This window comes from Drosophila mauritiana, chromosome 3L (assembly GCF_004382145.1).
Source record: "Drosophila mauritiana strain mau12 chromosome 3L, ASM438214v1, whole genome shotgun sequence".
Lineage (NCBI taxonomy): Eukaryota > Metazoa > Arthropoda > Insecta > Diptera > Drosophilidae > Drosophila > Drosophila mauritiana.
In genome coordinates, this window is record NC_046669.1 from 13971881 (window position 1) to 13988252 (window position 16372).

Sequence of the window (16372 nt, forward strand, 5' to 3'; positions counted from 1 at the left end):
ATTTCCTCTTTGTGCCTTCCCCTTTCCGCCAGCCCAGTTTTCACCATTCAGACAAAGCAGAACAACAAACACTTCAGATGTTAATTACACGTTACAGGAACAACTCACAAAAGCGTGAAGGCGAAAAGGAAATCCTCAAAACATTTGAGGAGCTCCGGGTGCGACAGAGACGGAAGCACAGTGCGAGAGAGAGGGAGCTAGCTCCGCTTGAGCCCGGCTTCACTTGAACTTAATGAGCTCAGCTGCCCGACTAGAGCGATTTCCCCCACAACTTTCCTTTCTTTTTCCGGGATTTTCCGCTTTTGTGCTGTCCAGTTTTGGTATGCTACCCTATAATGATGCCGCAATGGAAAACAAGAAACGGAAAACCCGAAAATACTATAAAATCACATAAAAAAGAAAAGAGGACGACCTAGACTAGCAAGGAGATTTTAGAAGGCTGTGGGCGGTCAAGAAGAGAAACTTTTTGCCCTGCGGAGCGGTTTATAGTTACGACAAAAGCTGTTTAGAATTTGGGAGGATTCCCCACCATCCATTGTAGGAACTTTGTTTACCTTTGTCTTAGTCTTGGTGTGTGTGTGCCAGCTACTACCGCGTTAGATGCACATTTTGCATTTTCTTGCCTTTTTTGGCCCGACTTTTGGCTTCCTTTCACCCGGTTCTGCCCCACAACCGCCTTGGCATTGTCTTGGCGCCCCCTGGCGGGCGTTTCACCCATCAATATTGCTTATTTGCAACACGGGTTTTTTCTCGGTTATTGTTGTTTGGCAGTTATTGTACTTGCTGATGCTGCCGCTTTTAACTATTACACTGAAAGGCATGGCGAAACGAAAATTCGTTGTTTTAGATTCATACAATATCCTTCTGGCAGAATTTAATTTTAATATATTTATATTTAATTTGTTTCTCAGCAATAGGAAGGTATGCAATTTCTTAAACACTTTCAAATTACTAATAAAATAATATATGCGATATACCATTAGCTAAATTTACAAAACAAACTGCTGCTTAATTTTTTGTGCAGTGCAGTGCCTCTTCTTCCTCCCTTTGTCATCCATTCAGGGGAAGTCCCGCAGTACAAATTGCATTCACTTGTTGCGGTGCTTCTTCTTTCTCTTATCCTGCACTGCTTGGCCGCACTGCTTCGCCCTCAGTGCATCTTCTTCATGTGTCGCTGCTTGCTTCCCCACTCTTTGTTATTGTTCCTTTGTGCGTTGATTTATGGTCTATACGGCATGCATTGCATGTGTGTGGGTGGCGGCGACTGGGTGCAGTTGGTGGTTCATGAGCTGCAGTTCTAGGAGCACATCCTCTCTCCCCTCCCCCTGCGCAACCCATTTACCACTTTGCCCTTGCAGAGCATACAAATTGGTTTTAGTTATTAATGGTGTGTATAATTAAGCGAGCTGCCTTTTGTTGCCAACTTTGCCTGCAGTTTGCTAGAATGTTTCTTAATAATTTGTGCTGCGCATCCCTCCAGACTCAAGAGTAAGAAGGCCCTAACAACAAGAAAAAGAGCAGCAAATTGCAGTGTGGACGAGTTTTAAATGGGCAATAATGCAAGCTACAAATTTTCCGAATAATTGAAAACGGGAAATAAAACTTTTTATGTATGATAGTCATAATGGTAATATATTGCTTAAAGAGAGATTTAATAGTTTAATCTAATAGCCAAGATAATAAGGATGTTTGCATAGAAAAGAGTTATGGCTTATATAGAATACACTTGTGCTATGGGATATAAATTTAAAGATATAGATTTATTGTGCTCGTTAATTTTCCTCAATTTCAAGATCCACAAAATAGGATTAGAAACCAATGCAAAAGAAGAAACCAATAAAAACAAGAATAGGTCTAACCCCCCAAATCAGTCAGAGTTGTGGCCTTCCGACCAAAACAAATTTACTGGATTGATACCCAAAACCTTTTTTTTTACCAGTGAAAAAGTCTCATTACAAATGCAGGAGCCATACAATGTTTTTGTTCAGTCAGGAAGCAGAAAACAAATTGGTGGTTTGGGCTTTGACCTTTCAACGTTACTTGTTTTCATTTGAATTTATTTCTATTTATGTTTACGCATCTGACGCCTTCATAAACTTTGATTTCCCCTTCTTTTTTTTTGGACACTAAATGGTAAACAAATGTTGCCCAAGCAACTTTTAATTGAATGTATACAAGAGCCCTTGTTCTTCGGAGCCCTGATAAAATATTAATAAATTTTCTATACAGATTTTCTGTGTGGATGGGCAAAAGTTTTGTCTGCGCTTTTGTGAGAGGCGAGAGCAAACTGGAACTTTTCTAATTTATTTTCCATATGCGTCTCTTGCCCGTGTTAATACATATTATATAATACTTGATATTTTTCTTTGGACCTGCCCTGCGTTGCGCTTTCTTTCCGCACTTCGGGAATTTCGGCGCCTTTTGTTCTAAGACCTGCGCTCAGGATGTGGCGGCAAATGTAAGCAAAACTCTTGGGGAAAACTCCCGGAAAGTTTCCCAACTGTTTTCCAAGCGGAGTGGGCTGTGAAAAGCGGAAGACACCGCTTACCTCGATGGGTTGGTTCCTCGTGGGTCTCAACACCGCTGGTGTTGACTGCTGTGGCTAAAAGAAAGCTTTTCTCCGGAGATATGTTGCCTGCTTTAGGTCCTCTTTTTGTGACCCGCCTACTTTGTGGCCGCTTGGTATAGAGTTTAAGGGGAAAATCTGATTAAGGCAAGAAGTTTTTTATTTCTACTAATATGTGGCTTATATATGTTTAATATATGATATTATTAAATTAAAATGTTTTATGTAGCCAGAAAATGTGCCAGTACTTATCCAAGTTAACCGACAAACCTGCATGCATTTCCTACTGCCTTAGCTGTCCGATTTTCTCGACCTAACAATAATCGTTACAATCTCCTCTCTACAGCATCACCTTAAAAATCACATTTAACATTTCTAGCACTCAAGTTGAACGAGGGAGCCAAGTGTTTGTAACGCCAACAGAGTAAACTCGAGCCCAAAACAATTTCGTTAAATGGAATTTCCCCTAATGAACATTTTTCTGCTGCTCTTAGCGCTGCCTGATTTTTTATGCGTGGTCGTGTCGCTGGATAATTGAGCTGAAGCTCACAGCCAGCACGCGACAGTCGGCACGAAAGGGTTAAGTTTGGCTTAGGGGCCAGCGGGTTAAGGATGCGGAAAAGGGTTTTATGGGTCAGCCGCAGGAACCGCACGCGAACGTGGGCCAGTAATAAGAAAACGAGCGAGGAGATTTATTTTGCCCTGTTTTCTTGTCCGGAAAATGGAAAGCTAAAAATTAAAATGCCAAGTAGAGTCAAGAAAATAAATCTGCAGAAGGTGGAGAAAATAAAAGGATATTTAGGAGTTATTTCAGGGACAACAATCTGCAAATAAAGGATTTTGGTATCAGTTTCCGGTCTCAGGAGCATTCCAATTAAAAACAGAGATTTTGGTTTTCTCTTTACTTTCGCTGTGCATTTGCTTATCAAATATATATCTAAATGATTTTATTGTATATACATTTTTTTTTTTTGTGGAGTCATACCTCAAAATTTGTTTTTAGTAAAAAAGATGAAGAGCATTTCTGTTACCTAGCATGACTGGAACATGATAAAAAGAACTCACCATATATCACGATTTATGTCATATGACCCCCACTTCTTTAAGCCATACCCTTATTTATGGATCACACATTCTCGAGCTTAACCCAAAGTTAACCCACAAGCACGTTCCAATTATATTTCCCCTCTCGACCAACCACAAATACCAAAAACCGAAGCAATTTCATAAATTTTAATCCTTTTTTATTGCCCAGGTAGCACGGAGTGGAAGAAGACGCGGAAAATGGAAAGTGAAATACACAAAACTCATTTCCGCAGCACGTGCGCCAGGAAAATGTTAAGGGGGCTGTTAAAGGGGACACTCTTCTGCTGAAGGGGGAATGAAAAGCTGTGCTTAACCCCTCAAAAAATGCACACTATGAAAACATTTTTAGCACTTTATTAAAACTTTAGTATATAATTTTAAAAGTCCAGTTTTATAATTTAGGAATCACACTTTTATAGCCTGTTTAATCTTGTAAAAATGTAAACCTAGAAAGCACTCCACGCAGTTCGCAAAAGCGTATTCATTTTTAACAGTCTACGATTGACATTTAAGAATTTTCAAATACTCAAAATATTAAATGCATGCCCGATTTTGTTTAATGTGTACAGCAAGTTCATGACCACGTCCACAATTACTGGAAACGACTGGAGAAAGAGGGGCTAAGCTAGAAGGGATGGGAAAGTAGAGCTCTTTCGGCTGCTCACTAATTACTTTGCCACCTTCAGCGCATTATGAGAATGCGAGTGCTCGCCGACAGGGGGCGCCGCACTTAATGTCAAGCATATGCCCCAAGCTCACTGCCTGCGGTTACCTCTATCTGTCTCTACCTAAGCTTTGTCTCCCCTTTCTATCGCTCCAGCAGCTCTTCTTTTTTTCCTAACCTGCTCGCTTTCATTTAAATATGACGCAAAAGAGAAAAACGAAATAAAGGAATGCTGAATCACAAAACGAATGGGATGATATGACGCGAGTGTGAGATTGGGTGTCAGTGTGCTTATGGCGCTGAAAAGCGCTGTCAGTGCGAATGAGCAAGGTATAGGTGCAGAGTCCACACTGAACTAAAATAAGTATACGCCATGTGTACCGGAAACGGTCAGGGAATAAAATTTCAGGGAATATTATACATCATAAACCTTAAACATAAATATTTAAGTAATTTGTTTTTAATTTCATTTTTATGTCATTTGTACACACTTGTGTCAATAAACCCAATCGTAATTCATTTCCTTTGTGCATTAAGACGGAGGGCAAGATCTACGCTAAAAAGTAGGGTGTCCCTACAAAAGGCAAATATCTTCTTTTTTGCTTCGAAGTGCAATTTGAAGAATGAAAATCCGAGGACAACGAATGGAGAAGTACTTTTTTTTACTGTCAGCTGAAAAGATAAAGATCCGTATGATGGCAGGTGGAAGGGATGCTGGTGCATTTCTGTATGCAATTATAAGGCTCTACCCCACTTGAACCACTACAATTTCCTCTCTTAACACGACTAACAAAACATGTTCATTCAACAATCAGCAACATTCCATATGTTGCATGCCGCACAACCTAGCGCAGAACTTGGTCCACTTCAGAACACTTCAAAGCCACAGTGTTACCACAATAACGCAGCCATTCTACTAGTCAATTAATAACTAAATCTGCTTACCCTCAACTAAATACGGGTGACTTTATTCAAATTGTTGAAATTTAATAATTATTCCTAATAATATTATTATTTAATTATTGATTATTAAACTTTGACAGATACATATTTGGAATTTTTTCCTTTGACTTTGATACCACAAAGATTTTCTTTCGACTCTGGGAGGCTCCGCCCCCACTTCGAGCATACTTGCTTACAACTTTGAACTTTCGACATCCAATTGTGCTGGTGTGTGTGAGTTAGTACTTGTGTTTGGGGCTTCCTCTACATGCAAATTGAAATTGTTTGCCTTGTCTCAGTGTGTGAACCGAATTGAACCTTGGCCAATGTTGTTGCCGCCAGCTGTTGTTGTTCCTAATTGTCGCTGTTGTTGCTGGTTTAGTTGTTGATGGTGTCGCCGGTGTCGACACGTTATATAAATTCCCAACGAATTTTGGGACAAACATTTATAGTACCCCTCCCTAGCCGCACAATGTTTAACTTTCAAATATTTGCAGCAACTATAAATGAGAGACACCAAACAGAAAACAACACCACTTAATGTAACTCAAGGAAGACGTTTCGTTTACACATAAGAAATAATATATTATTAAAATTCGAAATAAATTAAATTGAAAATATATTTTGTTCATAGTTTTAATATTTTAATATTCTATATTCCATTCTATATTTATTAACATACAGAATTATTCCAGGCCGATTTAAACATTTTAAAATTCGCGATAGTATCCATGTCACCAGCAAATTTTAAATTTATATTATTACTCCCTTTTTTAATGTGCACCCTTTTTGGAACACCACCTCTGCGGTTGCCTCATGAACTTTTACTAAATAAAATGTGTGACCAAATGACATGAAATTGAAAAAAAAATAATAGTTTGTGCCTTTTTGAGGGGCAGTGGGTTGCTAATGACACTTGTCGCGTGTGCGGATTTTATGTTCTTGCTGTTTTTACTCTGCATTTTCCATTTTGTATGTTTCTCTTCTCCGTTGCACATTTCCATATTTAATTGCGCATCTTGATAAGAGTGACTCCCCCTTCCGCTCTGCCACGTTTTTACAACAACAACGTTTTGCTGTTGACATTTTCAATGCGAAATTATGCGACACGGCAACTCTTTTTCCCCCTTGTCACAATTGCTGCTTTTTTTTCCACCCGCCAGTTAGCGTTTTCTTTGTTATTCATTAGCTGCCGTTGCTGTTGACCTCAATTTTTATTGCCTGCCACGTTTTTAATGTCGCGTGTCGCAGGTTTTAGTTGTGTTTTTTTTCGTTTTTCTGCGTCTTGGTTACAATTTTTTCCTTAAATTTAGCGGTTGTGCAACAGGTTGATGAACTTATATTTTTGGCAAAGGTTTATTTTTGTACTTCGCCGAAATATTTAAGTGAGTTTAAGATGTAATCAAAATGTCCATTACGTGAACGATTTCTTAAAAAATGATTCATGTATATATTCACTATTTAAAAACCTCCATATAAGTTCTCAAATTAAACGCGACTTTAAAAGTACAAATTGCATAATAGACAGCTTTTCCCTTAACCCTACAAAGTGGGGTCATTATTACCCATGGCAATTTTATGACTTTGTTGTCAAAATGTTTATCTAACACTTGAGAAGCATTGTCCATAAAATGATGAAAGAAAACGCATTAAGAGAGCAAATAAACTTTTATTGAGATAGAATTCTCGTTACTAAAACAGATGTGCTCCAGCTTTAGCCCTCCCTTCCCCTTCAACGCCCCTGGAGGCCCACAAACCCACCGACGGATGGGTCAACGCCAACAAAAAGCAAATAGCCAACGAACGATCATAAGGGGGGTTGAAGAGGGTGGAGTATACACATATATAGGAAGAGTAGGGGAACCAACATAACAGCTCGACAATTGTTTTATAATTATTTTATCATGAACAAAGAAGAAAGAAGTAAGTGAAATTAAGACATAAGAAATACAACCTTGAGTAGAAAATACCCTGCAGTACATTATGAAATATGCTGAATACAATATATGTATGAAAGAATATCAATTTATAAGTTAGCAAGTTACTTATATACAAATTGATTGGCTATTGAACATGTCTAAAACTGCATAGCTACCAATGACTATTATTGCATTATATTAAAAAATGTCGAAGAAATATTTAAATACTTTCAATTGCATTTGATATTACTTCACAATAAGACGATTTTGAAATATATTTTTAGCTTTCATTAACGAACAATCAATCAAAGAGTTTTGCTTTTTGAGTTTACCAGCATGCCCGAGCAGTTGGCAGCCGAGTAGCGGGTAGCATAAAAGGAAAATTGCTTAATTTATGTGTCATTTATCTAAATGGAGCAGTCGAGCAAAAGCAATGAAAGCAAAGAGCCAATGACGCCTGCTCCGTCTCCCCATATTATTTTTATAAAGCTCCGCGATAAGCAACTGTCAGTCGGTGCAATGGGGGCCAAAGGGGCTAAAGGGAGCAAAAGGGGCTGTGGTGCCATAGTAATTAAAAATCTTCAACTCTCGTTGTTTCTGCTGTCTTCTGCTGGCGACAATAATCGCCGACTGTGTGCGGAAAAGAGACACACAAACGGGCACTGGGGGGACGGACAGAACATGCGATTAAAATTTTAAATGACAGTTGACAGTTTCATCATCAGCATGTGTACAAGAGTTTTACATAGATATGAGGCAGATAGTGCCTTTCAGGGAGTTCCGGGGGCTGACGGCGACAGGAACTGGTGAGCAGGTGAAATGTCATATGAGATCGACTTTGCTGCGGAAACTGAAAACCAGAAAGAGGGCACCTCATGAGAAGAAGCGCAAAATATGCAAATGCTTCTCAGTTATCTGTATCGTGAATTGTATGTTTTGGGTGGAATTAATATTAGTTTCGGGAAAAATGTTTAAAATTCGTATTCTAATGCCAAGTGATTTCGTCAAATTGAATAGTGCTTTCATGTATCTGAAAGGACTATTCAACTATTCTTAAAGTCAATAGTATCCCATGAGCTGAACCTTGCTTGCTACACAATGTGTTAAATTTCAAAGTAAATCCATCAAGACAAGTACTTCAATTGTGTGGAATTGTCATCCAGACCAGAAAATAAAGCGACACAAAGTCACTCTCTGTTTGAAAGCAGTCCAGACTTCTACTAAAGAAGTAGTGCCTAATATCTTACTTGAACAATGGTATAACATTGTTGGTGTCTGAATTTAAGTTTTGGGCCAAAATATTAACACCTTTTGTGATTATTGTCTTGCCAAAGCTAAATAGTATTATCAACCAGAACAATGCCAACAAATGCGGCTTCTTCTCATAATGAAATGCAATGGGGTATTGGCTAAAAATGGAATTCTGCTGCATGCACTTCATCAGGAGAAGGATAAGGAGATGAGCGAGAAGAACCCCTGACTGACTGGCTGACAGCTGAAAAAGTCACCTCACTCCCGTCTTTTCCCCGGAGGAACCCGTTTCTCTCAGTGCAACATGCATTCCTCATGCCATACAAAACAATTGACATGCATTGTTGCTGCTGCTACTGGCATGTTGCTCTTGCTGCTGCGATGTTGCTGCATCTCTCAGTTCCTGGCAGCCTCTCAACTGCAGAACCCCAGAAATTGTCACAGCAACTTGTGCCGCGCACAATTTTCCAAAATGAAGCTGAATTAAGTGAAAAAGTACAAAACTGGTTTCAAAAGGTGCAGACAGAAAAAAAAACACAATGACATGAGCACTTGATAAGGAATCAGAACTAAAATCATAACGCAAAAGTCAAGACATACATTTCACTTTTTTAAATATCAAAAACATGATTTTCATCACGAGACGTAACTAATTATTGTTGGGAACTCAGAAATTTCTCTCAGTGATACTTTTAGCAATAAGGACACGAATAGAACTGGTTCTGTGTATAGGCCCTGCTCTTCATTTATCAATACTTGATCGGAGACCGAAAGTCCGGTTTCCCTGGCTGGTGCATTTCATTTGATTTTATTTCATTCGGATTGCAAACCATTCTCAGGCTCAGATATAAATTAAGATCCATATCGGAAGGGAAACTGGAACTGCGATTGAGTTGGTGGAAATCGAAAAAAGCCACCGGCAGGTGGCATTTCGTATCGGAGCTCGGGATATGATCCCGATTCAGATTCGGACCCAGAATTGTGATTTATATTCAATAGTTGTATACGTGGGATTAGCTCGTTTATTTCATTTGGTTAAATTTTCACTTGCGAAGAATTCTTCTCCGTAAATTCTTTTCCACAGAGGATATTGCCGACTGCCTGCTGTTATTTATTGTATTCGTTTATCGGCGTTTTCCCGGTTTCCAACTCGCTTAATTTGCCCGGTCCAGTCCCAAGTATCCCTCTCTTGTTCTATTTAGCTATTTCTTCTCTTTCTAGCAAATGCAGGCTCTTGGTTTGTCAGCATGACATGACTTTTATGGTATAAAGTTATATTTCAGGCTTCCACTCGTAGATAACTTCAAAGGCTGGCGATTTGTAAAGGCGCCATCTGGCGTTGAGAATGCGAATTCAATGGCTATAAATGTCAGAGCATCGATGGGTTAAGGATTTATGTTATAGGCGGTACCATTATATCGGGGTTATAATGTTTGGGGCTTGGAAAACGATTACTTGGCACGGAATCCGCTTAGGAAAGTTAAACAAAAAATGTAAAAACCACAAATGTAAAAATTGGTTGCAACTTGTGAAGGGTTTTTAATTAGTTTAAAAACTTCTATATAAAACATATCTGAAAAAATGTTGATTACTAATACATAAAAAACAAGAGTGCGAGACGCTTTAATTGAAAGCATTTTCAACTCAACGAAGCGTGGCAAATTTCCCAGCGGCCGCAGCGTGGAAAGGCGCGACCAGTTTTCACAGGGAAACCGAAATTAACATGTCACCTATAAGGAGAAAAAGAGCGAAAAGGCAGAAGCTTCGACGAGGGGGGCTAATCGATAATTTATGAGCGGAAATATGGCACGCCGAACGAATGATGGATTAATTTGGGGTACGGGAAATGGGGGGCAGGTGTGAGCTGGGTATATTGTAACATGTTTATAAATAACGCTAATGAGCGGGGGAGATCGGTTGGTGCAACCTAACCGCTCGTAAAATGTTTAAACAAGCGGCGCATTGACTTTGAACTAAAAAGGGGTGGAGTGGCCCCTCAGACGCTGCTGTTTGGGGTTATCGTTGAGTAAATATTTACCCCGAAAGAGTACATGAAATGGTAAAATTAAACATTGTTTATCTCCCGCTTTTCCCCCTTTGGCAATCAACGGGTATTTTCAACTCATATCCCTCGCAATTGTTGACATTAATTAATGTTTAGCTTAAAAGGTCAATGGGTTTCGTTGGAAGTGTCCCAATAAGAGAGTTTACATGTTGTCTAAATAAATAATGAATTATCACTTTGACTGACAACATTTGCAAGCCTGGAAAGGTAAAAAACTGTTTAAAAGCTGGAATAAGTGACTAATTCATATTTACTTATAAAAGAGTATGCACTTTCAATCATTTTTAATACAATAACTTAAAATACGATACTTTTATTTAGATCCATCAAATACTATAGTAAATTTTTTCGTTTTATCCAACTTTCAGGTGACATCCTTTCTGGCGTTTGCTTCGTGGGTCAGCTGGACACGCACTCCCTGGGCGCGTTCCTGATCCTTCCACTCTGCATTTATCTCTCGATCGGAGCACTATTCCTGCTGGCCGGATTTATTTCGCTTTTCCGAATCCGGACAGTCATGAAAACGGACGGAAAGAGGACAGACAAACTGGAGCGCCTGATGTTGCGAATAGGTTTCTTCTCTGGACTTTTCATCCTGCCCGCCGTGGGATTACTGGGCTGCTTGTTCTACGAGTACTACAACTTTGACGAGTGGATGATCCAATGGCACAGAGACATCTGCAAGCCCTTCTCAATCCCGTGCCCGGCAGCCAGGGCGCAGGGATCTCCAGAAGCCCGCCCCATCTTTCAGATCTTTATGGTCAAGTACCTATGCTCCATGCTGGTGGGGGTCACTTCCAGCGTTTGGCTGTATTCCAGCAAGACGATGGTCAGCTGGCGGAACTTCGTGGAGAGGTTGCAGGGCAAGGAGCCCCGGACCCGGGCGCAGGCGTACGTCTAGTATGAGACGGGTCCGGCGGGCGGGGCCAAGTCCACGCCCCTTACTCCCGATCCGGAGGCGGCCAACGAGAGTTACTTAGAGTTTAGCACATAGACGTTCCCTATGCCCAAAACAAAAAAAAAAATAACACGCAGTCGTAGTTCTTAGTGGCTTTGTATAAAGTTCATCATCTGCATATGTCCCCGAAAATCCATGAAAAGAGAAAATCAAAAGTTGACCCTAGGCTATTGTTTGAATTAAAAGTACATTAGTTGATACGAAAGCAAGCTTGTTGAACCAAAACTACGCGTATAAGTTGAGACTCTAGCTCTAAGTCGAGTTGTATTTTGTAGGATTTCATTGCTATCGCGGTATACGAACCTGTAGCACCTATGATATTTCATTTTTGACGCAAGTTTTAAGTTAGGTTCCGATTTTTTGAAAGCTTTAAATGTGCCCTACAATTAATGAGAATGTAGCTATAAATAGAGTATTACGATAACGATATGAACGTAAGGCATTACAAGGATGTGAGCCCCGGCTGCTCTGCAGTAGATTTTATAAGCCAAGGCTTCAAATTTCATTCATTAGTCACAGAAGAAATTATTTTCCACCCAGACATAATAATTATGCATAGAGCACACAATCCGTATATATAACCATGCAGTTTGGTGCTCACATCTATGCTTCATCTATGTATAAACAAAAAGGAAACCATAAACTATATAAATGTATTATGTAGCAATAAATGTCCTCCATGTGCTAAACATACTGCAAATACGATTATTATAATTTTAACTATAACTCTAACTGTATTTGTAATTCTAACTGTAATTGTATATTTGTTGAACTAATTAATTCTAAACGCGTAATGGAATAATTTTTAATTCAATTTTTAAATGACGTTGTAGTCATAGCACTTAAGCGAACAAACAAACAAAACACGCAAAAATTTTGTTGCCACTTTATGGAAATTTTTCCCTTCACCCCAACTAAATAAGAGTTGAAACTGCCATTTAAATATTTGTAGACACATGAAAAATCACCGAATGGAAGATGTTTGCCAACTGTTGAGCATTTGTTTTCTGTGCATTTAATTGAGTCCTCAATTTAAATTGGCACTAGTAATACGTGAAATTATGTCCAAGCCAGATTTGTGTAGCATTTAAGCTGATGGAAATGCATATTAATTATAGCAATTATCGATAGTCGGTGTAACATAGCGAATGCCCAGCGGCAAGCGAACAATTATAAGTGTATAAAACAAATAAAAACATGCAGAACATCATTGAAGCATTCAATGGCAAACACAAACGGAAAATGCAAAAATAAAACTTTATTTTATTGTTAAAGACTGAAATATGAAGTGTTATTAATTTGACTGGGAAAATTTTTATGCAATTGCTGGTGTTGACCAAAGCAACCTTTTCGCGGTTTTTTAATTACTGAAGTTATTTGCGTAGCACAACGCCTGATGAGAATTAAGTATCCCCAAGGCTTGATTTAAGCTTTTTTTTATTTAAATTCTTTCATATTTAAAAAGGAAATTTAAGGGCTTTTCCTTTAGCAGATATTCCAAAAATTCAGACATAAAACTAAACTTAACGTTTTGTAATTTAGTTTCTATTTATTATTTATTTGTATAAAAACTATAATTTCATTCTAGCTATAAGATGAACCAGTCTTAAATAACATTCTGATATAAAGGCGTTTTCTTACACTGGACCATTTCTAATATCGCTTTTAGTGTTTGATTTTTTATCGCAGCTATTTGTTAAAAAAGTAATTGAAACGTTTTGAATGTGTAAATATTGTAGAACCAAATATAAAAAAAACATTGAACTATAACGCAGTGGTTTCCAGTGTTAATGCATTATTCGTCGACTGAATATCCTGCGCACATCAGCGTGTAGAGCCCTACGCCTGCATATCGGGCACCGATGGGATCTGCGGATGGCAGTTCTGATGCAGCTATTCCCGAATAGGTGTCCACATCGGAGAGAGACCACGCGATGTCTGCCATTGGAAGACCAGGGTGAGAGGCAAATCGGGCATTTAATGTCCTCTTGCATACTGTCCATCCTACGGCTGAGTCCGTCTAGTCCCTCGCGCAGCTCAAACACATTCTCACTCATGTTCATCGCATTAAGATGCTCTACCGAAATCTGACCGGATATTTTCAGCTGCAACTGCTCTAGGATGCGTGTACGCTCGGAATTGAACCACTTCATGTTGTTGTTAAGGACCTCCATTCTGTGGACACGTTCTTCTATGGTGACTTCAGAATCCAGCATCTGCTGAGCCCTTAGGAAAAGATGTTCGGTGACTTGCATGAAGATCATCTTTCCCACGAGAGACTTAATATCGTTCAGGGACTCCGAGCTGTTCGACGACATTGTGTATTGTAATGGCAAAAATCTTTCTTGCAAGCTAGATTACTAAGTTGTTACTTTTAAAACTTTATCAGGATGATATAAAAACTTTTAGTCAAGCGGTTGAATTCATAGAATGTGTGATAACAAAGTTGTTTTTAAATTTGAAGTGTATTTCCAAACATATAATTTTGGATAACTTTTCAAGCAACCCTTACAAGTTTCTGCTGATGTATATTTCCGACAATTTTAAGCCAAGTCTTCAGGTTTCAACAACCAGCACATTTTTCGAAATAAAGTTACCCATTCACCTCTAAGAGTTCTCGAAAAATCCCGATTCTTCTCAGCTCCATTTTGTTGGGATGAAACTTTTCCCATTAGAAGCAACTACACATGTAAGCGGGCAGACAAACCCATGACCACAAAAGCAGCTCGAATTCAATCATAACTTGCCAACACCCGCTGGCCAAGTTGCACGACTTTTTCTACACCTCCCACCACCAAACACTTGAAACACATGGCCGTAAGCCTTGAAATTTACGAGTCGCAACGAGAAATCCACGCCCATATAATTTTGATTACACTTGTTTTCTAAATACTCTCCCATTGAAACCGCAAAAAGGCATGAAAAACATTGAAAAAAGAAAAACTCACAGACAAAAACAAAAGCATTCGAAACACATGTGTACGGTGAAAAGGCCAAAATAAAATCTAAACTAAAGACTGTACTTTCTGGGGGGATGCTGATGTCACACAGCAAAAAAATAATACAAGCTTGAAATGAAAAGATACATTTTACTTTTTACCCTAAATAAAATCAGTAGATTTATAATACAATTTTGGATTAAACAAGCTATAGATTTAAAAAATAATATTTCCTTTTGATTTTGAACTACTTTATCCTGTATTATTTTTATTAAATATTTAACTCTAATTCCACGTAAGAAAAATGTGATCTGGTTCCATATTTTCCTGTAAACTAGAATTGGACATTTTTTTTAATTTTTTCCGGCGTGGACTATAGAATATATAGACGCTAAGCTCCTTGGCAACAAATTGCAGTTAAAATTTGGGAAAGTAGTTGGGGGAAATCACTCTGGCCGCCCACGCAGAGGGACATGTATTAAAGGATATGAAGGATATGGCAATGTTGTACGAAACACGTGTGCGATTTAACAACTACAACAGCCACACAGAAAACTTTTTTAGCAACACGGCGAAAAAGAACAGAAAACTGCACACGAAAATGGAATCCAATGTTCGGCGGTGAGTTTTGTTGCGTTTTTATGCGACCACCATAAAAAAGTTATTAATGTGTGGGTTTCGCGAATGTGAGTAAGTGTGTTAGCGTTAGCTGCTTGGGGGCGGGAAAAGCCGAATGGAGGGAATAGGAAAAGCTGGCTGCACACGGCCACAAAATGGCGCGGGCGTGTGCAGGCGTTAATGTGGCAAAAAATGTTTCTGAACCAGGACGAATCTTTTGCTCGCCGACTCGAATACACTCGAATCTGTGATAAATATTTAAAAACGAATGATGATGGCTTGCTATATTACTTAAACTATCTTTTTAAGCAAAAAGATCAATAATTGGATTTAAATACATCTTAAAATACCGATGAAAAACTTTGTCGTATTTAATAAATAGGAACAGCAAAAATAGTTTAGACATATTTTTGTTTATTGATTAAAGTATTTATTATTTTCGCAATGAGTAGTGTATCTGCTCTCCGTTATTGGTTTCAAGTTCCAGTTCATCCGAGTTTTATTATTTGCAGTGCAGTTGTTACCGCAAAATGCGGGCGTGAAAATCATAAAGCAAAACATATGAGTAGATGTGAAGTTACTAAAAAAGGAACCATAAAAAAAAGAACTTGAGGCCGTGGAAATGGTTTAACAAAATAATCGTCACTGCTAGGAATTTCGGAATGCGATATAAAACATTTATGCGGTTGCGCGCTTAGAACATTTGTTTGAAACCTAGGAATATTTAGAGATTCTCATCTTTCATAGAAGTCGATTAATCAAGTCGCCTTTAATTTCAACACACATCATTTTGAATTCGATTCTAGCAGTTTCACAATCTTCATGGTGAACAAAACTAAGAAATATCTGCAAAAGAATTACCACGCTTTTATTTAAATGGTTAAAAATGAAGTAGAGGTGAATATTAAACAAGTATATAACAGGGAATCGATCTGTGCATGAGAATGCTATATTTATGCTCAATTATTGGTGGCAAAGTCAGTTGCACCAAATCGACACAGCTTTTAAAAAGACCAAACAGAAGTTACACCTAATTAATTGCCAAATTCGTTGCGACACAAGTGAGGACGAAAAAAATTGGCCTGAACGGAAGCCGCTTTGTGAACGCCTGGGGGAGTTTGCAATTTAATTGCAATTTTCAATTAGGCAACTGCACAAATGGACCAACGAAGAATGCGCTGGGGGGCGGAGTATAGTTTACTTAATTAATGTTTTGCTGGCGAGAGCTTAAGGCGATTTCCCAACGTTGGGCGAAACAAAAACGAGACCCGAAAAGTATGCAATGGAATTGGTTCGACAGGAAATTGATTCAATGGGATTAACATAATTAACTAATACAAGAACAGGCTTCCAAAAGCGATCAA

At 38.7% G+C, this 16372-nt stretch overlaps 2 protein-coding genes across 2 annotated transcripts in view; one reads left to right on the forward strand and one right to left on the reverse strand.

Moving 5' to 3' along the window:
* Window positions 1–12694, forward strand: part of LOC117138978 (frizzled) — an 88431-nt gene extending 75737 nt beyond the window's left edge. The window contains exon 5 of the mRNA XM_033301045.1: window positions 10862–12694. Coding sequence (XP_033156936.1) covers window positions 10862–11394 — 533 coding nt within the window. The 3' untranslated portion in view covers window positions 11395–12694. The remainder of the gene's footprint in view (window positions 1–10861) is intronic.
* Window positions 12695–13031: 337 nt separating this feature from the next.
* Window positions 13032–13890, reverse strand: LOC117140560 (putative RING-H2 finger protein ATL21A). The gene has a single exon (XM_033303557.1). It carries the CDS (start codon window positions 13767–13769, stop codon window positions 13239–13241), a length of 531 nt encoding a protein of 176 aa, XP_033159448.1. The 5' UTR covers window positions 13770–13890; the 3' UTR covers window positions 13032–13238.
* Window positions 13891–16372: the final 2482 nt, after the last annotated feature.

Excerpts from the sequence above, each read along its gene's own strand:
- LOC117140560 (XM_033303557.1), bottom strand. The coding sequence starts at position 13,769 with ATGTCGTCGAACAGCTCGGAGTCCCTGAACGATATTAAGTCTCTCGTG.